Source organism: Pezoporus wallicus, unplaced genomic scaffold (assembly GCF_028554395.1).
Source record: "Pezoporus wallicus isolate ANWC-B61680 ecotype Strahan unplaced genomic scaffold, APGP_CSIRO_Pwel_v1 contig_12129, whole genome shotgun sequence".
Classification (NCBI taxonomy): Eukaryota; Metazoa; Chordata; class Aves; order Psittaciformes; family Psittacidae; genus Pezoporus; species Pezoporus wallicus.
In genome coordinates, this window is record NW_026642642.1 from 510,415 (window position 1) to 536,705 (window position 26,291).

Below are 26,291 nucleotides of genomic sequence, written 5' to 3' on the forward strand. Positions count from 1 at the left end.
TTGGCTGCTTGGTCTGTCCTTGAGATGAGAAATGCAGCCGCAGGTTTAATTAATGTGACGATGCTGAGCCACCCGGCAGCCTGGAGTAGAGTCCACCAGAGCCCATGAGTGGCTTCTCCAGGCTTTCCTGGGCAGCTCTGTCTGCTAAACCCCCTGCCCATCTCTGCCAGGACACCTCGGGGGTCCATACCTGCATGTGCCACCCCACGGTGTCTGCCATGAGCAGGCCAAGGGCTGTGCAGCTGCTTGCAAGGTGAGTGCGCATCCCACCGTGTGCTTGCTAGGTTCTGTTACTGTAGGGTCTACACCAACATGGCAAGCAGCCCTGCAGCAGTGAGCAAGGGGATGAGGGAAGGGTAAAGATGCTGCATGGAGCCCTGACATCTCTATGGAACTGGCGTGTGCCTGCCCCAGAGCAGCATGAGCCCCAAGCTCGGTGTGCACCACGCTTCAGCGTGTTGCTGATGAGAAAGACAAAGCTGAGCTCCTGGTTCTCTGGGGGCTGCTGCTGCTGTGAGAGGTGGGGGAGGAGGGATGCAATTGGAACTGGTGAAGTGAGTAATGTTTTTAATTAAAAAATTAATCCTTAATCAGCTGCCTGGCTGGACCAGACAGGGCATTCTGCATGGCACAGAAAGGGCTGCAGGGTGAGCTCTTAGGGGGAGGAACAGTGGCAGATTCAAGTCCCCCAGCCTCCCTGCACAGCAAACAGGGCTCCTGCCTGTCCCCCCTAGGCTGCCCAGAACACCTCCAAGCCAGGCTGGCTCCCTATGTCTATCACCCCCCAAAAAGGCCCAGAGAGGCAAGTGGCAAAGCCCTGAATCCACTACCCTGGCATGGTCCTTGCTGGCTCGCCCCTCCTGCTCTACACACCCCATCTTTGCCACTCCTGCAGCCCTCCAAGCCTACCCCGCTGCAGTCAGCTGCAGCCCAGCTCCCAAGCAGCAGTTTTAATTAGACTGCAATCCCATTACATAGCTGCCTGCCCTCTCACAGTTGCTAATCCTGTTAGGCATCCACTAAGTCTCCCTGCTCCAGGCTCTTCCTTGGGTACGGTGTAAGAAGGGGCAGTGGGGTTTCCCCTCTCCTCCCTGGTCCATCTTCCCTGCACTGAGCTGAAGGATCAGGATGGAAATGCCCTGTTCTTGAGCCAAAGTCCGGGTGTTTGCTACCACACCACAGCCATCACTGGCTCCAGTGGGTGCTGAGCCATGGGGTGGGATGAAGGACAGGGGCTGAAACAGGATTGTCCCAGTCCATGAGGAGGTACAGTCCCACCGATGCTCAGTGCCCTGCAGGGACAGGGCAGCTGCTCATAGCTGGTGGCAACAATGGGGACACAGAATCACTGCTCCACTCGATGATCCTGGCTGGGTGCACTCAGGTGTGGGGCGCCAAGAGAGGCTGCTCCAGGCAGTGGGTTGTCACCAAGGGGTTGTGGGTCCTGAGGATGTGGATCTTGCAGGCACAGTGCTCACAGACCCATGCGTTGCTGTGGCAAGCCGCGCTACCACCACTCCCCAGTGGCAGTCACCCCCAGGGCTATGGGCTCCCCACGCTCCTGCCAACTTGGAGGGGACCCCAGCAGTTCTGGCAGAGCACAGCTGCAATGGGTCAGGCATTGCAGCCATCCTGTGAGAGCACAGTGCCACGGAAAACTCATTCCAGCTCTGCAGCCTGCCTGCAGCGAGCCAAAGCACTGAGCTTCACCCGCCTCTTACTGGCCACCTTGCTCTATGCCAGTGCTGTGTCAGCCCTACAGCAGAGTAGCAGCTCTTGCTACAGACCCCTGAGTGAGAGCCGGAGACCACTGCCATTCCTCACTCTGCAACCAGCCACATCCAAAGAGAGGAGCACAACCCCAGCTCAACCTCAAGACACCCCAGCTCTGCACTGGACTGAGCCACAACAACTCCTGGAGACAAGTTCAACCAGGCTGTAATTGCAAGAAAAGGATGGCAAGAATGGCTCTGTGCCCTCCCGGAGGAGTCCTGGTGCTCCTGGGAAGGGGTGGCTGGCAAAGAGAGCAGGTGCCAGGCCCCACAGGGCTGCTGTCCGTGCAGGAGTCCAGGTGCCGTCACCATCAGCTGGTACAAATGCTGTTGATGGAGGCCACAGCCGGGTCAACCAGCCCCAGCTCCTCCTGTTCATTGACACAGAGCTGGTACCCGCAGCCCTTGCGCCGGGGCAGCGGCCCCAGGCGCCTGCTGGGCTTGGCACGGGGCGGCAGCAAGAAGCCGACGCTGCCGGCGATGAGCAGGTGCCAGATGCTGTGGATGTAGAAGTAGTTCTCCTCCGTCTCCACGAAGGCATAGAGCAGCACGGCGGCCGCTGCGATCAGCGCTCCCGGACACAGGTAGAACACCCAGCGCTTCCACGTCGGTGGGTAGCAGTGTCGGCGCCGGATGGTGCGGGCCGTCTGCAGGGGACAAAGAGAGGGATGGGAAAGGGACAGGCACAGCCACTGTGCCGCATCCCCCAGTGCTCAAGGAGTGAAGTTCATGGAGGGCTTGGTGCTGGCAAGGGAGTGGGGCCGGACATCTGGGCAGGATGCTGAGCACAGCCAGGGTGGGGACATAAGAGGACAGGGACCGTGTCTCCTTACCCATGCGACAGCCATGATCCCCAAGGCGAAAAGGCTGGGCCCTAGCAGGTTCCAGAGCCCATGGCGGTCCATCTGCAGAGCCATGGAGAGCAGCATGGCCCCCAGCAGGTACAGCACCTGTGGGGCAGCAGGGCACCCATCAGGATGGGTCCCCTCCAGCCCACCTCGCGCTACCGGTCCCCACACTAGCCTGCTTGACCACGGGCTGGAGCCGGGCCATGGCGATGACGGTGACCCAGACAGACATGAGGGAGCCCAGGAAGTCACAGAACTGCAGCACATCATACTCCATGATGCAGAACACCACGATGCCGGGCTGGTCACAAGCATGGTAAAACTGGTGTAGACGGAAAGGGGTGTGAGAGCTATCCCACACAACCCCAGCCCCTTGCCTGTCCCCACAGCCACCCCCACCGCACGCTCACAGTGGAGAAGAACATGGTGAAGATGTAGACGGCAGCTTCCAAGAGGTAGTGGCTGCGCACAGCGATGGCCACGGGAGGCACGAACATGACATTGCTGAGGCACAGCAACAGCGTGGAGAGGAGCTGGAAGCCATAGGAGAAAGCCTCGGAGTTGTCTGTGCAGCCCCAGCCATTCCAGCCTGTGGCCAGAGAGAGCTGCTTTCAGCCCTGCAGCACTTGCAGGGGCTGGGGAAGGAGCGAGGAAGCCTCTTCCCAGAGCCTTGTGGAGAGCTGGTGTGGGGGCACTAATGGGGGGCAATGGGCACTATGGGTGCCCGGGGAAGCTCTCACCAGCTTTGCACTCGCAGGCAGCGTACAGGTAGTTGTTGGTGCGCAGCAGCTTGCACTGGCCATAGATGCCACAGTCATTGATGCAGGGTGAGAGGTAGGTGCGCAGGTACACCTCAGCTGTCACGTTGGTGCAGGGCTCAAACCTGCAGTGCAGGAGAAGGGGGTCAGCCCTCACCTTGACACTAAGGGAAATGAGCTGCTTTGGTGAACCTGCGAAGGTGCTGAGGCTCTGGCACGGGGTGCCCAGAGAAGCTGTGGCTGCCCCATCCCTGGCAGTGTTCAAGGCCAGGTTGGACAGGGCTTGGGGCAGCCTGCTCTAGTGGAAGGTGTCCCTGCCTGTGACAGGGGTTGGAACTGGATGAGCTCTAAGGTCCCTTCCAGCCCAAACCATTCTGTGATTCTGTCCTGTGTACCAAGCTGGGCAAACAGGAGGAACATGGTCATGCTTAGACTCACTTTTCCTTTATCGACACACGCAGCTGGCTCCTTTTCATTTGTATTTTGCTGTGCAAACAGCATGCCCTGCAATGCCTGCCTGTCACTATGTGACTATGAGAAGGACCAAATGCAACAGGCAACTCAGCATGAACTACATACATAGCAGAAGAGTCAGAGCAGGCACCCCACTGCCCATGCTGCCCATGCACAGAGCTGTGGGCAGTTCCAGCACCTCCGCAGCTCCAGCTCGCAGCAGCACAGACATCCCACATCCCAACAACACACACCAACTGCTGCCTGCACACACATAGGCACCCCAACATGCACAAACATGCACACAGTGCTGTCTGCACACGTGTGGGATGCATCTGCATGTGTGTCTGTCCGTGCATGTGCTCACACAGTCAAATCTGCACACTGTGCACATAGAACATACACGGCCTTGTCTGCTTGCACAAACCTGAGCTCAAACACAGAGCTGTCTGCATGTATGCGTCCAAACATTCATGCAATGTTGTCTGCATGCATGCACCAAACGTGCACGCAGCACCATCCACATGCATCAAACATCCTATGCTGTGTGCATGCATTCACTGAACATGCACACAGAACCATCTGCATGGCACAGACCCCACATCACTCTTGTACGTACAGACACGAGTGCACAACAGCCCCCCTTCTCCACAGGGTTCTCAGGCAGACACCCATGCCAGGAGCATGGTGTCATACCCCAGACACAGAAGCGGTCCTTGGAGATGCTGAGCAGAGCAGGGGGGCAGCAGCTGCCCCCCACCCGCACAGCCAAGCCCCATCCTCACAGTGACAGCCTCATCCCCTCCCATGTATGGGTACAGATGGGCACTGCCGGAGATGGGCAGGCACCAACAGATGCACGGCATTCACAAGCTGACAGGCGCTTCTTAACCGCAAGACGGAGGGAAGAGCCGCGGGGACCACAGATGGTCAGACAGGCACACGATAGAGCCATCCATGCCCACGCAGGCACCCACACACAGCCCCCAACCCAACACGTGAGCAGTGACATGCAGTGCAAGGGGTAGGCACGCCTATGGACCCACAGAACTCATGGATGAAGATCATGGGTAGGACACCCCCTCTGGGTGTGCAGGGAGGGGACAGGCAGTGTCTCTTACCCATGGTCCGTGGCACAGAGCGAGCGCAGGCTCAGGTACCAGCTGCCTGTCTGGGGGTAGGGGATCCGCAGGCGGCTGAGGCTGGCTGTGGCATTGACAGAGAGCAGGAAGCCTGCCAGGGACTCTGTGGACCAAGAGAGCTCCATGTGTGCAGGGCAGGGGCAGCCCTTCCCCATGGGCAGAGCTGGGACAGGGACAGAGCACCCCAGGGCCAGATGCCCCCATGGTTTCTGCCATCTCCCACCCAGTCTCTTGCCGGACATATGGAGGGCAAGAGACCCCCCCACATCCATGGCAGGATGGACATGCACAGCCCAGCCTACCTGTTTCACAGGTCACTGAAGTGTTAGCACTGGACGTCAGTGGGACTTCATGGTTCAGACACCCAAACACTGTCACGTTCTCACCACACAGGGAGCTCTGAGAGCAGAGGAGGAGATGACCCTAAACCATGGACTATGGGGGATGTCCTCTGCTCTGACATCACCCGCATAATAGCACACAACCTATCAGTGCCCTAACCTAACTTCCATCACCCAAGAACACCCCAAATCCAAGCTATCACTCTGCTCTTGAGCACACTCATCTGTTCCTTGACACCCAAGAGCTCTCAAAGCCATAACCCAAGAGCACCCCAAATCCCATTCCTTTCCCTACTGCAGCCTTGATATCACCCATCTCCCAGCCTGTCCCCGTCTCAAGCTGTCCTGCCCCATCCAGGGCACAGCATGGCCATCTCACCACATTGAGCCGCAGCTCCAGGTTGAGCACCCCACCACTGTCCAGCACCGGCAGGAGGTTGATGACAAAGACAGCAGGGCGGTCAGGCGGCACCGACACGTTGGGTCCAAAGAAGATGTAGAAGTGGACGGAGAAGGTGTCCAGCTCATTGCGTAGCGTGGGACGGATGGGCCAGCACCGCTCACTAGCAGGTGAGGTGATGGGGACCGGGTACTTTGTGCTGTTGGGGCTGGTGGGTGGAGGGCTGTCCCCCAGCGCCATCCCGCCCGCAGAGCCGAAGGAGTGGGGCATATTCATGGAAGCACTGGAGGGCAGGAAGGGTGGACGGGCCAGGCTGGGTTGGGAACAGTCTGTGGGGCAAAGAGCTGTCAGGCCAGGCACTGCACAGCTCCTCTAGCCCCTCCTTAGTTCTCACCCCCACTTCTTGCCCATCACACACTTTCATGTGGAACCCAGCCCCAACACCTCCCAGGGACCTCATCCCAGCAGGGTTGTGTATAACCCTGTACCCTGCTGGGGCCAGATCCTTTACCCCCACACCAGTCACCCAAGCAGATACAAGATCGTGACCACTACCCACACCTTCCCATGTATCCTCACCTGTGAGCTGCACGGTGACCTGGAAGGAGATGGTGCCTGGCACCCCAGGGTGTTTCTCCACTAGCACATAGTACCAGTGCTGCCAGAAGGGCAGGTCCAGCGCCAACTGACAGGGATCATGCTCCTGGCAGTCCAGTGCTGTGGAGTTGTGCAGAGGGGGAGCCTTGGCCCTCACACGCAGCCAGAGCGGGCAGCCCTCGGCCCCGCGGCACCGCAGCACCTCCACCAGCACTCGTGACGTGTAGCTTGGCACAAACACCCTGCAGGAAAACACTGTCAGGTCCTGCCGTTCAACATGGACCAGTGGGACTAGGGAGGCCAGGCAGAGGGATGGTGCACCCTCACCTCCCCAACCTGAGGGTGCCCCCTCCTTGGGCGACCCTCTTGCACTCACTTGTAGAGGCAGGAGCGATTGTGGGGAGCCATGGTCTGCTCAGTGACATAACCTGGGTACAGCACGGCGATGTTCACCAGGCGCTGCACGATAAGCTGTGGCTGGAAGAGGTACTGGCACTCCTCGTAGAGTCCCTGCACCAGCAGGACAGTCAGCATGGGGAAGGGGACATGCAGCTCTGTCCCCACTTGGGACATCTGCCTTGGGCACTGCCAGCCCAGAGCAGCCAGACCCCAGCAGAACACTGCAGCAAGCCCTGTCACCCCATGCTCCCCCCAAAGCCCTTCACCTTGACAGAGATCTTGCCCTCATCTTTGGGCAGATGAGCAGCCAGGAACCAGTCCCCGGGCAGTGGGCTGGTGACATTGAAAACCCCCGTGGTGCGGTTGGGTAGGGTCCAGGTGAGGGTCAGTGCAAAGGAGCCAGGGACGGCCGTGTCCCTGGGGAAGTGCGTGTGCAGTGGGTTAATGACAGAGGGAGCCCCTGAGCGGAAGTACCTGCAGGAGAGAGAGCAGTTAGCAGAGTGCAGGCTGGGCATCACAGCAGGGCGAACATGCCCTTAATGTCGGGGGTCTATCTTTCATGCTATTAGGAAGCTCAAAGACAACATGGGAGGCCATTTGTAAGCTGAGACCATGTAGATAAGGGCCTTAGTGACACGGCTTAGTGGTGGACTTGGCAGTCCTGGGGTAATGATTGAACTTGATCCTCTTGTAGAACCAACTAAGTCTTTTCTAGCCTAGTTGATTCTATGTCTTTGCTGGAGACTGTGAGCTTCCCTGGGTGGGTGTTTAACAAAACTGTTCATCTATGGGGTTCACAAAGGAGTGGAGCCTGCAAGAGTGGAAGATGAATCATGGGGAATGAGCATGCATGTATTTGCGCATGAATGAGTACTCCTCTGCATCTATGCGCATCTGTATACATATACATATGTGTGCACATGCAAGTAAGAAGCAGACAAGAGCTGGGAGGCTCCAGGGAAAAGCCTGGCAGAGGACAGCAGGGGCAGGCAGAGGCAGGCAGGAAGAAAACAGACAGAGCAGGCTGCTTACTCACACGGTGATGCTACGGTCTGGGCATTGATCCCCAAAGGTGCCACCCTGCTCCTTGAAGGTGATGAGGTTCCAGACAGCGATGACTGTGTCCTCAGGGATGTGGAAATGGAAGAGCTCAATGCTGGCAAAGGAGCGGAAAGGGCTAAGCTTGCGTGGTGTGCGGGTGAAGTAGTCAGTCACAAAGAGCCCATCTGTAGAGGAAACCAAAAGGACTCTCAGCAGAGTGGAGAACTAGGGGAAGGGAGGAGCACCATGCCTCCCAAACCAAGCTCTGAACATGTCCCAGAACCAGGAGGCAGGAATGGATGGTGGTGTGCCATTTCAGTGAGTCCTTAGGGCTGATGTCAGCTGTGCCCAGCTGTATCTCCAGCCTTGGCACAGTTTGCATCACGCCTGATTCAGCATTGCCTCAAGCCCAGTTCCCCAAGCTGTGGGCACTCATCTTCTGGAGCCTGAGGAACCTTTGGCCTCACCTGCTCACACTCAGCCTCGGTGCAGCCCACCTCTTTCAACTCATCATCCTCTTCAGTGGAGATCTGCTCCCTGCATTTAACCTGTAATAAAGAGCTGTTCCTCATAGCTCCAGCCCTGCCCAACAGGTCAGCTCCCCCAGGGACACAGATTTCCCCTCCTCTGCTGCCAAGGATGACCAGCACAGAGCCCATCATAAACCACAGAGTCCTACCCTAGAGCTAAGAGAAGAAGGAGCGAGCAGTGCACTTCCTGCAGAGTCTTCCAGCTCTCCCATGGTTTGTGGAGGAGGAATGGTGCACATATGTGTGCACATATGCACACGTGGGTGCTGTCTGCGTGCGCGGCGATGCGGAGGCGTGCACGCCCACAAGCATGGGTGCAGGTTGCTGAGCACAGCCCCATGCCTGCAAGACACTTCCTGCAGGCCCACAGCACTCACTGGGACCACCTCCCCTTGCCCAACTGCCTGACAGTTTGATTTCAAGGGTTTTACAGGACCCCAGCATCAGAAGGGCAGCGGCTTCCTTGCCACAATAGAGGCAAGGGAGTCCTGGTCTCGACAGCAGATGCAACTTCACCCTACCATTGCCACACTTCCCCAGTGCCTGGGAGACCCATCCATTATTCCCCAGAGATGTACCAAGGATTAAATGCACCTCCACGCAAGCTGCCAGCAAGTGGGATGCCAACAGAGGATGGGCTGGGAGAAGGCATGTGCCAAGAAGGAGCTGTCCAGCTGGGAGTGGGATAGCAGACAAGAAGGGCTGGTTTGCACAGCATGAACCTGGCTGGGAGTGCCTGCATGTGCTTGCGTGCACATGTATTTTTGCTGTGTGTGTGCAGCCCCAGCCGGCTGTACACTGACATGCATCTGCTCCCTTGCCTGGAACAAAGGCAGCTCCCCCTCCCCTTCGCTTCCAGACAACACAAGCCAGGCATGAAATACCTGTTTCAATGCAAGAGCGCCTGATCCCAATTTCCCCACCATGAATCAACACGACACTCCACAGTTCCCCTCCCCACATGCAGACAGTGACCCGGCAAGGGACCCAAGGGAACATGGGGTGTTGAACCCCATAGGGGGAACCACTTGGAGCTTCCCAGTCCCTGGGCAGTTTCCTCCATGCCCACTTGCACAGGGCAAACAGTGAGGAGGCAGCTGCAGGTCAATCTGAAATCCAGCAGCCTCATGACCAGAGCACGGGACGGTTGCTGGAGGATGGAGAGGAATTTCCTAGCTATGGAAGGGGGAAGAAGGAAGAAAGCAAGCACCCTTCTGGCAGGGTGGAAGCCGCGGGACCACAATCGCAGGTCGCGACAGGCAATCAGCTCCACTAACAGCCAGCTCTGGGTCAGGCGGTCAGCACCGCGGACAGCTCCGGGCGCGATCGGTCAGCACCGCGGACAGCTCCGTGTCGGGGCGGTTAGCGCCGGGGGCAGCTCAGGGTCCGGGGGCAAGCACCGCGGGCCGCTCTGGGTGCAGGGCGTTCAGCACCGCGGACAGCTCCAGATCGGGTGCTCAGCACCGCGGACAGCTCCCGCGGGGGCCCCACCGCTGCCCCACCGCGGCCCCCGACCTGCGGCACCGGCAGTCCCCCTCCAGCTGTGTCCCCCCCCTCCCGGGGACCCCCCTACAATTCCCTGGGTACCCCTCCACATGCCCTTCGCCAAGCCAGCTCCCCGTGCCCCACAGTACCCTCACCTTTGCACAGTTCCACCAGTGCAATCCCCCTCAAACTTGCTATGCACACAACCCCCTCTCTGTCCATCCCCGCTGCCCCATCGCAAGCACATAGCTTTCTGCCCTCCACCTGCAGTCCCCCGGGCCCACGTCCCACGCACATGAACCATCCCCTGGCTGTTCCGCAGCATGTGTACTGACTGCGTCCTGCTGGCACGCACACCTCTGTGACCCACCGCACACTTATCTCCATGCCCAACTGCTCGGGCATCCCAAGCCCTACAGCATGCTTGTCGTCGTGCCCCACACCATGCACATCCTCACTCCCCCATTGCATTGGCGTCTGGTACCCTCTGCACACGCATCCTCATGCCCCGTTATGCAAACATCCCACGGCACACGCACTTCTGTGTCCCATCGCACCCACGTTGTGCCCTCCTGCTGCACGTCCCTGACCCACGTACCCCCACCTCCTGCCCCATCTCACACATGCTCCACACACAACCAGGCTCACCAATGTGCCCTGTTGCTTATGTGCCCCAATCCCCACTCCGTGCGCACCCCATCCATCCCTCCTTGCACCGAGCTTCCATGTCCCACTGCACGCACATCCCACACTCCCTAGAGCCAGCTGCATCCCACTCCCTGCCCCCAGCCCCACTGCGTGCACCCCCCACATCCCATCCGTCCCGTACCCCATCATTCCCATCACAAGCTCGCTCCCCCTGCCCCACCACCCGAACACCAAGCGCCCCACCCGCGCGCATCTCCATCCCCCCCATACCTCCCTCCCCAACCCCCGGGTGCCCCGGGGCCGCCGTTGGCCCCCGTCCCCCCCCAGCCCTCTGCCCGGCCGCGGGTCTCACCGGCAGGGCCCGGCGGCAGGAGGAGCGGCAGGAGGAGGAGGAGCAGCGCGGGCTGGAGCCGCTGCCCGCCGCCGGACCGGACCATGCCGCCGCCACGGCTGCCGCGGGGCGCGCGCCCACAGCAGCCCCGCCGCGCATCGGCGGCCATGACGTCACCCGCCCCGCCCCCTCCCGCCACCATTGGCCCCCACCAGCATCACTCGACAGAGGCAGCTCCCCCCCGGGAGATACCGCCCACATCCTCCCCCCCTCCATCATGTCGCTGGTCGGGGCAGTGGGGAAAGGGACAATGAGCGGGGACATGGGCATGGGGCTGGGAGGGACAATGAATGGGGACAGTGAATGGGGACAGGAATACGGAGCTGGGGAGACGGACATGGGGGTAGGAGGAGGATAATGTATGGGGGCACGGATATGGGGCTGGGAGGGAGACAATGAAAGGGACCAGGGACATGGGGCTGGGGACAGAGATATGGGGCTGAGGACAGGGACAATGAATCGGGACAGGGATACGGGGCCGGGAAGAAGGACTTAGGGCTAGGAGGGGGATAATGAATGGCAGCAGGGATATGGAGCTGGGGACAGGGACAATGAGTAGGAGCAGCGATAAGAGCCTGGGGACAGAAACAAGAAGAAGGAACAGGGATATGGGGCTGGGGACAGGAACAATGAGTGGGGACAGGGACATGGGGCTGGGGAGAAGGACATGGGGCTAGGAAGGGAGACAGTGAATGGGAACAGGGATATGAGGCTGGGGACAGTGATAGGGAGCTGAAGACAGAAACAATGAAGGAAGAGAGAGATGCGAGGCTGAGGTCAGGGACAATGAATGGGAACAGGGTTAGGGGGTTGGGGGCCGGGACAATGAGTGGGAAGAGGGATATGGGGCTGGGGAGAAGGAAACAGGCTGGGGACAGGGATAAGGGACTGAAGGGAGAGGGACAAGGGAGCTGGGATATGCACTGGTGCTGAGGACAGGGATAAGAGCTGGGGAACAGGGCAAAACCTGAGGTCCAGGACACAGGGCCTGGGGACACGGGACATGGAGCCGGGTTGCAGGTGGGCATAGGACCGCAGGACACAGCTGAAAGGGGCTGTGGGGCTGGGACACGGGGGTCAAGTGGGCTAAAATGCTGGTGGCAAACAGGGCAATTTGTGCAGAGGGGATGGGAGGCAGCAAAGGCTTCCTATGGGGCTGAGGGGGCTACCTGTGAGGCTGTGATGTGGGTTGGGTGGCTTTCTAGTGGTGGGTACAACCTTACTAGAATAAGTTATACCACTGACCTTACAGAGGTGTCCGTGAGAGGGGCTCTGCATGCGGGGATGGGAGAATCCTGACGTGAACCGGCCTCATCGCGCTTCCCAAATTCCCCTGACATCAGCCTCATCCTCCCCTGACAACACCGTCCCCCTTAACCAAGGCGAGTGACCCACGGTGTGCACAGCCCCACTTCGGGTCACTCCCATCCCGCTCCCCTCCTCTCCGCGGAGCGCCCGGGGTGCTGTAGAGGACCGGCCAACCCCAGGGGTCTATCCAACAGCCCCGTGCCCCCCTCGGCCACTGCTGGGGTCCCACGGGTCCGGAGCACCCGTGGGAAGGGGACCGGCAGCCGCTGCCTCCCGAAAAGCCGCAGGGTCCCACCGGGACAGTCCCGTGAGCGGCACGGGCGGCTGTGTGTGCCCGCGGGGGCGCCGGGGCACCCCGCACCCATGGCTCCGCAGTGCCTGTGCCGGTCCCTCTCTTCCCCCCTCACGCTCCCGCCCCGGTCCCGGTCCCGGTCCCGCCGGTGCGGCGCATTTTCTTCCTCCGGCCGCCAGGGTGCGGTAGCGCTCCGAGAGGCGCTGCCGCCGGCGCCGCTCTGCCCCCTTTCTCTTCCCTGGTGCTGATTGGTGATAGCCGACGGCAGTGAGCAGCCGTCGTGACGTCACTTCCGCCAGTGGCACTGGTACCGTGTGGGCAGGCGGCGGCGGCAGCTCCCGGAGCCGGGATCCGCCGGCTCAGGCCCCGCTCCCGTCTCTCTCAGACCCCACCGGTACCAGCGCTGCCCCCCCGGGACATGGAGTTCCCGGCCGCTCTCTTCCCCTCCCACTTCGGAGCCGGCCCGCCCCGGCAGGAGGGGGGCCTCGCTCCGGCCGCCGGCTGGGGCGAACGCGGGCAGGTGCTGGAGGCCGGTCCAGGCCGCCACCAGGTGAGACCGCGGCGCAGCCCGTCCTGCCCGGGACCCGGGGCGTGGGGGGGGTTGGGTCGCGCCGGGGACGCCCTCACCCCCCCCGCCGCCTCTCCCTGCAGGCCGAGCCGGTGTTCGTGCCCCGCCGCGGTGGGGCGGGCGAGAGCTGGGACCCCGCCGACGCCGCCGTCGTACCCTGCCTGCCGCCTAACGCGAGTGAGAGCCGTGGGAGGGGTGCGCTGCCAGGGGTGGTGGGGGGCAGATCCCGTTCCACCTCCACACGCGCTGCTCGGGATCCCACCCGGGCACCGGGGGCTTTAGCAGCTCCCCTCGGGGATGTTTTGCACAGGAGGGAGTGCGAACGGGTGAGCAGTTTCCCCCCGTGCTGTATTGTCATGCCAGTACTGGCCCCTTCCCTCTCCCCACAGGCTGCTGGGTCCCCTCAGTCGCCCCTCGGGACATCCTCTACCGCGGCATGCTGCACAGGAAGCTCCAGGAAGGCAAGTCCGGAGGCACACTGGACTTCGCCAAGCAGGTAGGGCCTGGGGCACCATGTCCTGCGAGGATCTGGGGGGACGGCGTGGGATCCCTGCGCATCCTAACCCCTCCCTGGCCTTCCGTCACAGCTGAGCCATTTCTTTGTGGATCACCCAGAAGATGCATTTGGCTCCCTGGGGCAACTGCTGCACAAGAACTTCCACTTGGGCGACTCGGGCCTGAGGGTCAGTGTCAATCCAGGGGCAAAACCTGCTTCCAGACGTATTCCTCGTGCAGCTGCCAGCCCAAACCTCTGTCCCCACAGAGACCGGCTCGGGAAAGCACCATCCGGATGACAGCCTTGATGGAGGAAATTGAACGTTTAGAAGGCAGGCGGTAAGCATCAGAATCACAGAATGGTTTAGGTTGGAAAGGACCTTAGGATCATCACTTCCAAGGTCCCTGCCATGGGCAGGGACACCTCATACTAGAGCAGGTTGCTCCAAGCCCTGTCCAACCTGGCCTTGAACACTGCCAGGGATGGGGCAGCTACAGCTTCTCTGGGCAACCTGTGCCAGTGTCTTACCACCGTCACAGTGAAGAATTTCTTCCTTATATCCAACCTGAACTTCCCCTGTTTCAGTTTGAACCCATCAGCCCTTGTCCTATCACTACAGTCCCTACTGAACAGTCCATCCCCAGCATCCCCATAGCTCCCCTTCAGATACTGGAAGGCTGCTATGAGTTCTGTATCCCATGCCCTGGCAAGGTCTGAGGGTGTCCTGCTCTCTCCCCCACTGACACTGTTTCCCCTGCAGCGGCTGCCCCCAGAAGCACGTTGTTTCCCGCCTGCGCTGGTTCTCCCACCTCTGCCGGGACTGGCTGTTCGAGATGCCACTGGTGATGCTGGCAGACTGCGTGCATGAGGAGCTGCTGCTACAGTGGGCCAGCCTGCTCTTCGATGACAGCCCTACAGGGGGGGCGCTGGCCTGGCTGCCCCCCAAAGACACTGGGGCACGCGTGGGCTGCCTGGTGTACCCCAGAGGGCCGGCCATGAACCACCTCTGTATCCTTTCACATGAGGTGTCCCTGGGGTGGCAAGGGGGAGGGTTGTGTTGCGCTGCCCTTAGCTAGCACCCCAGATTTCCAGGACATGGTGCTGGAGAAGCTACCCCATGCCCAGGGCTCCCCAGCACGGTTTGAGCTCAACGGGCACATACGGCAAATAGCTGCTGCACGGGTGGATGGGGAAGGTGAGCCAGACGCATGATCCAAACCTCGGGCAGGGGGTAGAGGGGTGGCAGGGAGCCCCCAGGATGCTGTCATCTCACTGTCCCATTCCAGATTTCGTTGGTGTCCGCTCAGACTATCACTGTGGTGTTTGGAGGGTGTCAGGCAGGATGGGAGCAGCTCCCACCCCACTGCAGGTGATCCGCACCAGCATGCCTGCCTCCTGTCTCACTGTCAGGTAGGCAATGAGGGAAAGGAGCTCAGCAAGGAGGGGCTCTGCCACCTCTGCAGCCCTCCCTGCCACAGGAGATACTCTCATCCCTGTGGTGATGCCATCCACACCATCCTGCAGCCCTCACCTCCCTGGGGAGCTGGCTGTCTGCACCCAGAGCGGAGCTGTCTACCTCTGGAGCGTCGAGACAGGGTGAGAGGGAGCGTTAAGGCCTGGGAAGGGGGCTCAAGCAGACCCCTGGTCTCAAAGGAGAGAGGGACCCAAGAAAGAGGGGCTCTGCCATCACTGTCTTCTCCAAACAGGCTACAGCAGCTCCGACACGACCCGCAGACCATGTTTTTCCGGGACCACTCACCCTGGCGCTGGAGCGACTTCACTGCCCACCCGCGTGTGCTGAGCTGTGCTGACCGCACTGGCCTGCAGTGCCTGGACACCCGGGTGAGCACAGGGCATAGGGCTGGTGATGGAAGGGGTGAGGGCTCCCCAGCCTGGGGTGCTGACAGACCCTACCCTGCTGCCGCAGGTCCCTGAGAGGTGCCAGTTTGACTTGTTCAAGGTGGGTGAGGAAGCCAGCTGCCAGCGGGGCGAGCGTGTGGTGCTGCCTATGTACCTGGGCAAGGCTCATCCTTCCCAGCACCTTGTCACCACCCAGGTGAGTCCCATCACACCTCAGGGGGACACCCCAGGCAGGGGGGACTGCCACAACATATCAGTGTGTGCCCCCCTAAGTCATGCCTCCCATCCTAGTTCTCTGTGTACGTGCTGGATGAGCGGTTGCCACTGGTGCCTGTGCTCAAGTGGGTACACATGATGAAGGACCCCCCTCTCTTTGCCCACCTGATACCAGGGGGCTCTGAGAGGAACCATAAGGTGCTGCTTGGCACATCCTGCACCCAGGAGCTGTTACTGCTGCAATACCGGGGTGAGTGAGAGATGGGGCTTGGTGGTTGCTGTGGGTGCTTATGTGCCCACGTCCCAGCATCTTCACTGCTGGGACAAGCTGTCACCCCTGGCCATTTTTTTGTGTGTTGTTCCGCAGGGGACAGCCAGTCAGTCTGCCAGCTAGCAGGACCTCCACAGAAGCTGCACAGCATCGCTGGCTGCCTGCAGCACCTACCTGCACAGCTCCCGCACAGACACTGGCTGCTCCAGCACCGCCTGAACACCCCAGCGGCTGGTGAGGGCCCTGTGCCGACCTGGGGTGTGGGTCTTGGTGGGGAGGGGTGTGGGCTAGAGGGGGGTGAAGTGTAGCCCTGGGAAGGTAGTGGTTGAAAAAGAAAAAGCAAAGCCCTGAACAACCCTGTGCAAGAGATTCATGACTGAGAAAGGGACATGGGGGGACAGGAGCCAGCAGTGAGTGTGCCCATGTGGGCTGGAGGCAGCCCACGCTGCTGGCCAGGCCCCAAGGCAATGTGTCCCCTGTCGCCACAGGTCTGGCTGCCACAGTGGAGAAGGATGGACCACAGGAATCCCTGCTGGTTTTCCAGCTCTCTGAGGCCGGGGATGTCTTCTGCCAGAGGCTGACTCACAAGGCAGCGCATCCCCCTGCACCAGCTGCAGTAGATGAGGCCACAACAGCCCCTGGCTCTTCCCCTGTCTTCACGTCTCCAGTCAGCAGGCCGCCAGGCTTGGGCAGTGAGGAGGAAGAGCAAACTTTGTCCAATCCAGAAGTGATTTTCAATGAGGAGGAAGAGCAGGTGTTAAACACTCCAACAGCCCAGGATGATGCCGATCTGCCACAGCCACCCTGTGCCAGCCCAGAGCCCTCCCCAGTGGTGCCCAGCCCAGACACTGACCTGCTGTACCGCCCCTGGCTGAAGGCCCTGTTCAAGGGCTGCAAGAAGCACCTCCGGCACACCTCGCCTTCTACCATCAGCCAGAATCGCCTGTTCTTCCGCAAAGAGCTGGAGGCACCGGCAGCGCCCAATGCCCTGCAGGAACGGGCACGCCAGCGGCTGCGCCAAGCTATGCGGGAGGGGGGCCGCATCCAGCGCAGGGACTTCACGGACCTCCAGACCTGCACCCCACCGCAGCCTCTGGAGGTGGAGGGAGATCCCGACCCCCTGAGCACCCGTCTAACGGCAGCCTGGTCCGGGGATTGGGGCCAGTGGTGGGAGGAGAGGACGAGCTTCCAGCTGGTGCAGGCGCAGAGGGCGCTGCGGGAGCGGCGGCGGCGGCAGAAGCAAGCCCGGGGCCGGCGCAGCCTCTCGGCCAGCTTCACCTCGTCCCTTACGTACCAGTCCGAGCTGAGCGACTCCGGCCCCCTGCCACCCACCCCCGGGCTGTCCCAGGAGCGCAGCCTGCCGCCGCTGCCACCCTCCAGCCCCCCGGCACCGCCGGAGGACGGGCTGCTCTCCTCGCAGAGCCTGCGCTCCCGCGGCATCCCCAAGGAGCGGCGCAGGACGTTGCGAGTCTACCTCGGGATGTGGGACGAGCCGCTCGCCGACGCCGCCGAGCCCCCCGGGAGCCAGGCCAGCCAAACCTGCATCCCGTCCTCACAGAGCCAGCTCTCCTCCGCTTCCCAGACCCGCCGCAAGCGGCCGCGCATGGGCTTCTGAGCCGCAATAAACACGGGCAGCACCGCTTCGCCTTCCCGCGTCCTTGATCTCGGGGCGGGGGGATGCGTCCCGTGTGCCGGGTGCGATCGTGGTTTGGGTACCGGCAGAGCGGCCGGGGGTGCCACACGTGTGTGCGGGCCCTTTAAGGCGCTGGGAAGGGGGCGGGATTAGGGGTGTGAGTGACGGGAGCGGGAGGCAATGGGGCGGTGGAGCGGGGCCTGCGCCGCGGCCATGGCGGCGCTGCTGGCGCGGGGGCTGGTGCGGGGAGCGCTGCGTGCGGGGGAGGTGCGCGGGGGAACCGGAGCGGAGGGGGTCGGGGGGGACGGGACACCGGAGGAGGGAGGGCGGGGAGCGGGGTATGGCCGGGCCCGAACGTGCGCTCCGCGCCGCCGCTGCTCACAGCCCGGGCAAGGTCCGCGGCGGAGGGGGTCCGCACGGCTCCCTTGCGGGCCCTCTTCCCGCACACACACACACATACACCAACCAGACCCCATGGGTGTCAGCTCCGTGTGCTCTCCCCTGTCACTCCCACGGGTGTCACCTATGCGTGCACCCCCTGTGACCCCCATGCGCACTCCTGATCACCCCACCATGCACCTCCCATCACCCCCGTACCTACCCCTCGTCACCTTTGCACGCGCGTTCCCCGCCCGTTCGGTCCGTCCGTCCCCCCCCCAAACTTCGTTCCCCTCCCAGCAGCGGATCCGGTACTGGTGACCCCCCCCCCCCCCCCGTCCCTAACGGATGCCCCCCCCCCCCCCCCCCCCCACAGCACGCGGGTCCGGTCCTCCCGTGTGCATCCCGTGACATACCCTGGTTGTGCCCGTCCGGTCCGTTACCCCGTCCCACCCCCGGCTGTAGGCCAGGTCCCCCCATGGGCATCCTGTGACACCCCCCCCCCGGTTCTGTCCGTCCGTCCCCTCCCGTATCCCCGTGCCCCGGCCGAGGCTCCGGTTCCCCTGTAACCCCTCCGGTGTACCCCCCGGTGCAGCGCTGCACGTCCGGCGGTCGGGGCGGGGAGGTGGACAAGGCGCATCGGGCGGCGGCAGCCGGCGGCGATGCGGGGGGACAGCCCACCATCTTCAGCAAGATCATCGCCCGTAGCGTGCCCGCCACCATCCTCTATGAGGACGACAAGGTAGCGGGGACCCCCGGCAGTGTCTCCATGGAGGAAGGGTGCAGCACCCATGGGAACGGGGCTCACTCTGCTCCCCCCCCCCCCCCCCGACAGTGTTTGGTCTTCCGCGATGTGGCCCCCCAAGCCCCTGTCCACTTCCTGGTGATCCCCAAGCGCCCCATCCCCCGGATCAGCTGCGTGGGTCCCCAGGACACTGAGGTGAGGCCGGGGGGGTTCCCTGTGAACAGTGGGGGGGGGGGGGTTCAACACTCAGTGCTGACCCTTATGCTGCCCCCTCCCCACCACAGCTCCTGGGGCACTTGCTGGTGGTGGCTGCTCGCACGGCACAGGCGGAGGGGCTGGCTGATGGGTACCGCCTCGGTGAGTTGGGGGTCCCAGGGGGCTGGGGGTGTCTGAGGGGGTGTCCTGAGCCTCTGTCCTTTTCTCCACAGTGATCAATGACGGGAAGCATGGCGCTCAGTCTGTCTACCATCTGCACATCCATGTGCTTGGGGGGCGGCAGCTGGGGTGGCCCCCTGGTTGAGCCCCCCCACACTATCTGATGCTCCCCAGTAAAGCATCTCCTTGGTGGTGGCTTCATTGGCTCTGTGTCAGGGTGGCTCTCAAGCGTCACAGTAACAGGGACATGGGTGGAACTGGGTGCCTTGCTTATTGGAGGGGCTGTCTGAGCTCCGCACATCCCAACCTGCCCACACTGGAGATGCTCTGGGACCCCCCAGTTGAAGGAGGTTTTTGGGGGGTGCCCACATCCCACAGACTAAAGGCCCATCGGGAGGTCAGGGTTCCCAAGTTGACGAACGTCCCAGCAGCGCCCCATGCCCTGAGCTGCCCACCCAGCCCCACTGCCACAACACAGCCCCAGCACTCCTGCGTGCCCCTCACCCTGCCTTTGGGTGACCCGTTTGTGCACCATAATGCAAAACTCACTGCACACCTTACCCCGGACCCCCTGCGCTTGCAGCACTGTGCAAAGCACATGGCACTGCTCACCCCAGACACCCTGTGCTATTGCACTGTGAACAGCAGAGCTCTGTGAATGCACTACTGCGCACAAAACAGTGTTGCACGCCCCAGAGCCCTGTGCCTGCATTGTGCTGTACACCCCAGACCCATTGTGCATGCACCCCTGTGCAAGTGCTGCACCCCAGCCCCTCATGCATGCACCACAATGCAAGTGTTGCATACCCCAGACCTCTGTGCAAAAGCGTTGCACTCAAGACCCCTTGTGCCTGCATTGTGCTGTACACCCCAGACCCCTTGTGCATGTACCCGTGTGCACGTGCTGCACGCTCCAGACTCCTGTACATGCACAACTAAAAAACTGTGTTCTACCCCCGGGCCTACTTTGCACACTCAGGACCCCTTGTGCCTCCATTGTGGTGCACATTCCCAACCATTGTGCGCAAACCAATGTGCAAATCAGTGCTGCACACCCCAGACCCCTTGTGCTTGCATTGTGCTGTACACACCAGGCCCTTGTGCATGCACCCCTGTGCAAGTGCTGCACACCAGCCCCTCGTGCATGCACCACAGTGCGAGTGTTGCATCCCCCAGACCCCTGTGCAAAAGCATTGCACACTCAAGGCCCTTTGTGCCTGCACTGCCCTGCACATCCCCATCCCTTGTGCACTCACCACTGTACAAAACACATGACATTGCACCCCATGCTGTGGGCAGCACTGCACACATGCATGCCTCTGTTTACACACACGCCCCACACACATATGTCCCTGTGTCCCCACTGCCCTGTGTCCCCACACATGCTCCGAGCCCGTTGCCTCCCATGCACCGTGCTCTGGGGCTATATTTAGTGTCGGTGCTGGTGCTGTGGCGGCGCACGTCGCACCTGGCACCGGTGCCAACCGCGCAGGGACCGCAGCACCACGGTGTGAATGGCAGCTCTGTTCTGCACGGCGCCGGCGGTGGGGCCCCTGGAGAACCGTGGTGCTTCCACACACGCCCAGTATAGCACGGGAATGTTTTCAGGGTGCAAATGAGCCTTGAAGATGTTGGATGATGATGGCGATGACGCGGGCGGCCGGGACCTGGCCGAGCTGCAGGGCAGGATGGGGATGGTCATGGACATGGGATAGCCCTGCCTTGGGGCTGCAGAGACCAGGGGGTGGGGGTCCCTGGGACTGGGAACCCCCAAAAGAAGATGGGTGCCTCTGTGGAGATGGGGACCCCAAAGAGGGGATGAGGTTCACTAAGGAGGTGGGGACCCCAAAGAGGGGATGAGTGCCCCTGCCGAGGTGGGGACCACATAGAAAGGATGGGGGTCCCTGGAGACCCCAAAGAGAAGCTGGGTTTCACTGGGGAGGTGGGGACCCCAAAGAGGGAATGAGTGCCCTTTGGGAGGTGGGGACCACATAGAAAGGATGGGGGTCCCTGGGGACCCCAAAGAGAAGCTGGGTTTCACTGGGGAGGTGGGGACCCCAAAGAGGGAATGAGTGCCCTTTGGGAGGTGGGGACCACATAGAAAGGATGGGGGTCCCTGGGGACCCCAAAGAGAAGCTGGGTTTCACTGGGGAGGTGGGGACCCCAAAGAGGGAATGAGTGCCCTTTGGGAGGTGGGGACCACATAGAAAGGATGGGGGTCCCTGGGGACCCCAAAGAGAAGCTGGGTTTCACTGGGGAGGTGGGGACCCCAAAGAGGGAATGAGTGCCCTTTGGGAGGTGGGGACCACATAGAAAGGATGGGGGTCCCTGGGGACCCCAAAGAGAAGCTGGGTTTCACTGGGGAGGTGGGGACCCCAAAGAGGGAATGAGTGCCCTTTGGGAGGTGGGGACCACATAGAAAGGATGGGGGTCCCTGGGGACCCCAAAGAGAAGCTGGGTTTCACTGGGGAGGTGGGGACCCCAAAGAGGGAATGAGTGCCCTTTGGGAGGTGGGGACCACATAGAAAGGATGGGGGTCCCTGGGGACCCCAAAGAGAAGCTGGGTTTCACTGGGGAGGTGGGGACCCCAAAGAGGGAATGAGTGCCCTTTGGGAGGTGGGGACCACATAGAAAGGATGGGGGTCCCTGGGGACCCCAAAGAGAAGCTGGGTTTCACTGGGGAGGTGGGGACCCCAAAGAGGGGGTGGGTGTTCCCGGGAAGATGGGGACACCAAAAGATAAGATAGGTTCCCTGTGGAGGTAGGACCCCAAAGAGGAAGTAGGTGTCCATGGGGAGGTGGGTTCCCCAAGAGGGGATGGGGGTCCTTGGGGAGGTGGGAAACCCAGAGAAGGGATGGGTGTCCATGGAGGGTGGGGACTTCAAAGAAGAACTGGGGTTCACTAGAGAGGTGGGAACCCCAGAGAGGAGCTGGGGGTTCCTGGGGAGGTGGGGACTTCATAGAAAGGCCAAGGATCCACAGTGCATCATCCCGCCAAGCCTACCCAGAGCAATCCCCCAGGATGGGGCATAGGGCAAGAGCCTGCACACGAGGTCAGGGTCCGTACGGCTGCAGCCACGTTTCCTCCTGCGCAGGGTTTATTTTGTCATTCCCCAGGCAGCAGAGGGGTCACAGCCCCATGGGGCCGGGGGCAGGGGAGCAGCGGCTGTTTTCATTCCTCAGCTGAACGAAGACTATCACAAATGACGCAAGTTCCCAAAAGAGCCGAGCAGGGGGGGTGATGGGGGATGTGTCAGCCAGGAGAGGCAGCCAGATGTGCTCCAGCAGCTGCCGCGCTGCTGCCCCACGGCGATGCTGCCTGCCAGGGTGCAGCCCCGCAGTCATGCCCCCTATACCCCCCTAGAGTGAGTGCACACCCCCAAGCTGGCATTGTTGGGTCCCCGTCCCACACTGTGCTGTGGTGCCTTTGTTGTCCTGTAGTCACCCATGCTGCCTGGCTACGCTTCCGCCTCCCCCAGGGTGTGGCATCCAGAGGTGCTGCTGGGATGAGCACCCTGGAGTGGAAGCTGGGGCAGGACACCCCCCTCCAGCATGAGCTGGAGCACTGGTGCAACTCAGCCCAGCCCAGGACATGACCAGCAGCTCTCCACCCTCCCAGCGAACCCCCAGTGCTTGGGACACCCTGACCTCCAGTGGCGTCAGGCCCTGATGCAGTCTCGCTGTGGGGGGCCCCTTTGCTGGAGCCTGAGCTCCAGGCATGTCTCTGCCTCCTCCCCGCAGCTGCGCTGCAGATGGGCTCGCAGCAGCCCCTGCTTGGCCCGGAGCCGAGCGCCCGCAGGGAGGAGCGGTCCCCCTCGGGGGCCCCGGCTGTCCGAGGCCAGAAGGGCCGGGCACATCCCGGCCAGGAAAAACAGAGGCCCCATGGCCAGGCGTGCGGCGGCCCCGTCGGCACACACCGCAGAGAGCTGGAATAACAGCCCTCGTGCCGGAGCCCGCCGCACGCTATCAAAGGGCCCTTCTTCTGCCTGAAGAACGGGGGCCCAGCGAGGGCTGGCAGCGAGGGGAGCTGCCCCACGCCGTCGGGGGGCACCCACTGCGTCCAGCCAGTGGCCGGGCACATCCCGCCCCATCACCCTGTGTGTGCCCGAATGGTGTTGGGGGATCACTTGGATCAAGCCATGGGGAGCAGTGTGTCCCCAGTGCGGGGCTCGTCCCGCCGGCAGAAGCCGAGCTGTGCCAGCACGGGCATGGTGCCCACCCGGCTTCCACTGGAAGAGCCTCTGGGGCAGGTCCGAGGCACCGGGGCCTTGCGGGAGAGGGGCACACGCACGGACCCATAGCGGGGACAGACCCCGGGGCTGCCATGTGCCTGCACGCCCCTGCCCCGGCCACGCCCCCTTGCCCCGGCCACGCCTCCCTCGATCAAGACCCCGCCCCTTTCATATATATCGCAGCTGCGCTTTGGCCCCGCCCTCTCCCTTCTCTCCGCCAATAGAAGACGCGCTTCCACCCGGCGCCACCAATCAGCTTGCGGAGCGGCCTGTGTTTACGGTCTCCATGGAGACGGAGCAGCTCCTCTCGGTGCAGGCGCCATGGACGGGGCGCCCCACGGGTGGGTGAAAGGACATGGGGTGACCCCCGACGGAGGCGCTTGGAGGGCAGGGGTCTTGGGGGGGCTATGGAGCACTATGGGAATGGGGGGGTAGGAAGTGGGGGGAGGGTCTGGGGTACGGCCTGCGGGGGTGGCTCCTGGGGAGGAGGTAGGGGTAGAGCCTGGGCTGGGAGCTGCAGAGCCCTGGGAGGGGACACGGGGGGCGGAATGGGACATAGTGGGGAGCTGAGCCTGGGCTGGGACACTGGATGGGGGAGAGGGGAATTATGGGGGGGGGGGACGGGACACCTTTCTGAGCGTGGGCACTGCTTCTGAGCCCAAAGGGAGAAGAGTCCCTTGTCCCCCACCCCGGGGTGGGGGTGACACTATGGGGTACCCGGCCTCAGGGTCCTGCCCATGCTGGTGGGGGGCTGCAGGCAGGGCAGGGAGGCTGAAAGATGCACCTCACTGCCTTCCCTCAGGCACTGTCCCCTCTCGCAGGGTGGCTCTGCCAAGCCATATGCACCCTGAGGAGAGGCCACTGTACACAGATGGGGCCCAAAGCAATGTCCTCCTGCCTGAGGTGCCCATGGAGAAGGCCCCATGTGATGCACTGACAGCCATGACCGAGCTGCCTGCCGAGGCCCTGCCAGCCGTGCCCGCCACAGTGACACCCACCGAGACTGACACGGAACTCTGTGCAGCCGAGCTGCCGCCCTGCCCGGGGAGCTATGGGGCTTCTGCCTGCGAGGTGCCCTCCACCGTGGTGCTGCAGATGCCTGCACGGCAGCCCCCCAGGCTTGTGCCCCGGGGACGCTGCTTGATCCACAACTGGCAGGAGGAGGTAACTCCTCACCATGGGGGGGAAATGTCCCTTCAAAACTCACCCCATCGCATCCCACGTGCTGATCACATGAAGCTCCCTGACCCTGGGCAGCCCCCTCTCTTTAAATAGCTTCCCTTGGCCAAGCTGGAGCTCCCTGGATGACCTTGAGCCCAGCGGGATGGAAAGGGGATGAAATTCAATAGCATAAAACACGGGCAAGAACGTGGGGCGCGATGGTGGGGCTGTGGGAGGAAAGCAGGGAGCTTGCTGCTGGGATGTGGGGATGCCTGCTTGGGCAAGCCAGGCTGGGGGGGGGGACATGGGCTAAGCTTTGCTACGGCCTGGGGACCCCATAGTTTGCTCAAGTGCAATAAGAGCACTTGTCCTACATTGGGGCCCAAGCCACAGATGCCCCCACTCCTGCTTTCCCAGTGAGCTGGCTTGAAGGACCATTCCTTCCTTCCCCTCTTTTTGCAGCTCATGCCTCTGGGATTGCTCCCAGGTCCTGTCAGGCATCTGCCTGCATGGCACGGCCTCAGTCATGGGGCACTGCCCCAGACTGCAGCTGCTCAGCAGGAGGGGGGTGATAACCTCACCTCCCAGCCCTGCACGGAGTCCCCAGTGGATTACCAAAAGCCTAAAAGCCAAGAGCGGGCACTGCAGGGTGGGCTCCTGCCCCCCTTCCCACAGCTTCCACCATCGCTCTACAGAGAGCCACGAACCATCTGGATATCGTGCAAGGGCAGGAGCAGGGCAGTGAGGGCTTCATCCACCGGCACAGCCATCCCAGGCTGCTGTACCACCATCACCTCCCTGGGCCCAACAACAGCACCACCATGGACACCTACTGCCCGCCACATAGTGTCCTGATGCTGGGACAGGGTGAGGCTGAGCCCTGTGACCCCCAGAAGTCAGCAAGGGGATCAAAGCTGTGGGGCTCATGGCACCTTTTCCTCTCACAGGGCGGCGTGAGGCCATGCTGAAGGCCATGCTTTACCATAAATACAGGTGAGTCTGCATCCCTAAGTGCATGGCCATGACTTAGAGGAGGGGACCCTGCTGTGGGTGGGGGAGGTCCCAGCACTGAAGGGTGCAGGGTCTGCTCTGCTGCAGGGAAGAGATGCTGAAGAAGATCTCTTCCCCCCGGATGCCCATGGAGTCAACATCTGTCACACACCAGGATTACCAACCCAAGGGTTGCCTGTCCGCACCATCGCCCCCCTCCCAGGTACAGGCAGGGGACAGCCCCCTGCCCCCCAAGCTTGTGGCAGCGCCCAGTGAGCCTGCAAGGCTCCCGTGTCCTCCTGGACATGCCATGCCCCTGTCCACTTGCAGCCCCATGACTACTTCACAGAGCAGCCCTGCAGCTTCTGGCTGGAGCAAGCCCGCAGCCTCACTGTAAGCCCCCCCCAGCACCCTTCCCTGCCAGCACTCAGAGGGCTCGGCTGCTGATCGGGACCTCTCCGCTTCCCCCCTCCCTCCAGGGTGTCACCAGCATCCGCAGCGGTGACAGCCCCTTTGCGAAGGACGCATCCTTCTCCACTCCCATCACTGAGTCCCTAGACCAGCCCCCGCCCTGCGCCCTGCTGACCAGCCGGCTACAGTCCCACAAGCAATAAATATATTGGGGTACGGGTGTTCTCGGCCTCCTTTCTGCCCCAGGGTTGTCCTCAGGCTGGGTGTTTGTAGGGGGAGCACCGTGTTGCCAGCATCCCGTGGGGCCATGCAGTGCAGGCACTGGGACACCCTCCATCCCCTCCGCACATCACTGGTACCCCAAAACACACTGTGGCCCTTGTGCAGGGAGGGAGAGCCCCTGGCACAGCCCCATCCCCTGGGACGTGCCCTCTCCCAGTTCCCCAGCGGCTGACACACGGTCCCCATCCCAATCCCCAGGCACAGGTGGGTTCCAGTAAGAGGCGGCTGCGGCGCTTCCAGATCATGAGCTCAGCGGAACGCACTGCAGC

The 26,291-nt window shown here is 62.1% G+C and overlaps 4 protein-coding genes across 5 annotated transcripts; 3 read left to right on the forward strand and 1 right to left on the reverse strand.

Annotated features, from left to right (window-relative positions):
- Window positions 1-1,920: 1,920 nt before the first annotated feature.
- TMEM8B (transmembrane protein 8B) lies at window positions 1,921-10,911 on the reverse strand. Of its 2 annotated transcripts, none has more exons than XM_057431221.1 (13): window positions 10,767-10,911; window positions 7,747-7,936; window positions 6,977-7,184; window positions 6,688-6,821; window positions 6,294-6,553; window positions 5,694-6,043; window positions 5,276-5,372; window positions 4,953-5,076; window positions 3,361-3,503; window positions 3,031-3,209; window positions 2,796-2,942; window positions 2,606-2,722; window positions 1,921-2,419 (listed from the first exon to the last, which is right to left on the reverse strand). In XM_057431221.1, the coding sequence occupies exons 1-13, from the start codon at window positions 10,849-10,851 to the stop codon at window positions 2,084-2,086; spliced, it is 2,370 nt and encodes a 789-aa protein (XP_057287204.1). In that variant the 5' UTR covers window positions 10,852-10,911; the 3' UTR covers window positions 1,921-2,083. The 2 variants fall into 2 exon arrangements, with proteins under 2 accessions (XP_057287204.1, XP_057287205.1); XM_057431222.1 differs by lacking the exon at window positions 10,767-10,911 and adding an exon at window positions 10,415-10,433 and having other exon boundaries at window positions 7,743-7,936.
- Window positions 10,912-12,802: 1,891 nt separating this feature from the next.
- Window positions 12,803-17,459, forward strand: TAF1C (TATA-box binding protein associated factor, RNA polymerase I subunit C). The gene is made up of 14 exons (XM_057431220.1): window positions 12,803-12,955; window positions 13,057-13,150; window positions 13,363-13,469; window positions 13,561-13,656; window positions 13,737-13,807; window positions 14,230-14,477; window positions 14,554-14,664; window positions 14,756-14,879; window positions 14,994-15,065; window positions 15,176-15,311; window positions 15,397-15,525; window positions 15,621-15,795; window positions 15,913-16,050; window positions 16,305-17,459. The coding sequence occupies exons 1-14, from the start codon at window positions 12,824-12,826 to the stop codon at window positions 17,429-17,431; spliced, it is 2,760 nt and encodes a 919-aa protein (XP_057287203.1). The 5' UTR covers window positions 12,803-12,823; the 3' UTR covers window positions 17,432-17,459.
- A 166-nt stretch (window positions 17,460-17,625) lies between these two features.
- HINT2 (histidine triad nucleotide binding protein 2) lies at window positions 17,626-19,151 on the forward strand. The gene is made up of 5 exons (XM_057431185.1): window positions 17,626-17,716; window positions 18,423-18,569; window positions 18,663-18,767; window positions 18,857-18,929; window positions 19,001-19,151. The coding sequence occupies exons 1-5, from the start codon at window positions 17,630-17,632 to the stop codon at window positions 19,090-19,092; spliced, it is 504 nt and encodes a 167-aa protein (XP_057287168.1). The 5' UTR covers window positions 17,626-17,629; the 3' UTR covers window positions 19,093-19,151.
- Window positions 19,152-23,412: 4,261 nt separating this feature from the next.
- Window positions 23,413-25,963, forward strand: SPAG8 (sperm associated antigen 8). Its single transcript, XM_057431184.1, has 7 exons — window positions 23,413-23,519; window positions 24,000-24,342; window positions 25,035-25,206; window positions 25,287-25,332; window positions 25,438-25,552; window positions 25,660-25,722; window positions 25,809-25,963. The coding sequence occupies exons 1-7, from the start codon at window positions 23,500-23,502 to the stop codon at window positions 25,941-25,943; spliced, it is 894 nt and encodes a 297-aa protein (XP_057287167.1). The 5' UTR covers window positions 23,413-23,499; the 3' UTR covers window positions 25,944-25,963.
- Window positions 25,964-26,291: the final 328 nt, after the last annotated feature.

Bases quoted from the DNA above. Each gene is read 5' to 3' on its own strand.
- TAF1C (XM_057431220.1), top strand. From the start codon at position 12,824: ATGGAGTTCCCGGCCGCTCTCTTCCCCTCCCACTTCGGAGCCGGCCCG. The intron at 13,808-14,229 runs GTAAGCATCAGA...TTTCCCCTGCAG, and splicing joins GAACGTTTAGAAGGCAGGCG to CGGCTGCCCCCAGAAGCACG. The intron at 15,066-15,175 runs GTGAGAGGGAGC...TTCTCCAAACAG, and splicing joins CTCTGGAGCGTCGAGACAGG to GCTACAGCAGCTCCGACACG.
- SPAG8 (XM_057431184.1), top strand. From the start codon at position 23,500: ATGGACGGGGCGCCCCACGG. The intron at 25,553-25,659 runs GTACAGGCAGGG...GTCCACTTGCAG, and splicing joins CACCATCGCCCCCCTCCCAG to CCCCATGACTACTTCACAGA. The intron at 25,723-25,808 runs GTAAGCCCCCCC...CCCTCCCTCCAG, and splicing joins AGCAAGCCCGCAGCCTCACT to GGTGTCACCAGCATCCGCAG.
- HINT2 (XM_057431185.1), top strand. From the start codon at position 17,630: ATGGGGCGGTGGAGCGGGGCCTGCGCCGCGGCCATGGCGGCGCTGCTG. The intron at 18,570-18,662 runs GTAGCGGGGACC...CCCCCCCGACAG, and splicing joins TCCTCTATGAGGACGACAAG to TGTTTGGTCTTCCGCGATGT. The intron at 18,768-18,856 runs GTGAGGCCGGGG...TCCCCACCACAG, and splicing joins TGGGTCCCCAGGACACTGAG to CTCCTGGGGCACTTGCTGGT.
- TMEM8B (XM_057431221.1), bottom strand. From the start codon at position 10,851: ATGGTCCGGTCCGGCGGCGGGCAGCGGCTCCAGCCCGCGCTGCTCCTC. The intron at 7,185-7,746 runs GTGAGTAAGCAG...TCTCTCCTGCAG, and splicing joins CCAGACCGTAGCATCACCGT to GTACTTCCGCTCAGGGGCTC. The intron at 2,723-2,795 runs GCTAGTGTGGGG...GCTGCCCCACAG, and splicing joins TCCAGCCCGTGGTCAAGCAG to GTGCTGTACCTGCTGGGGGC.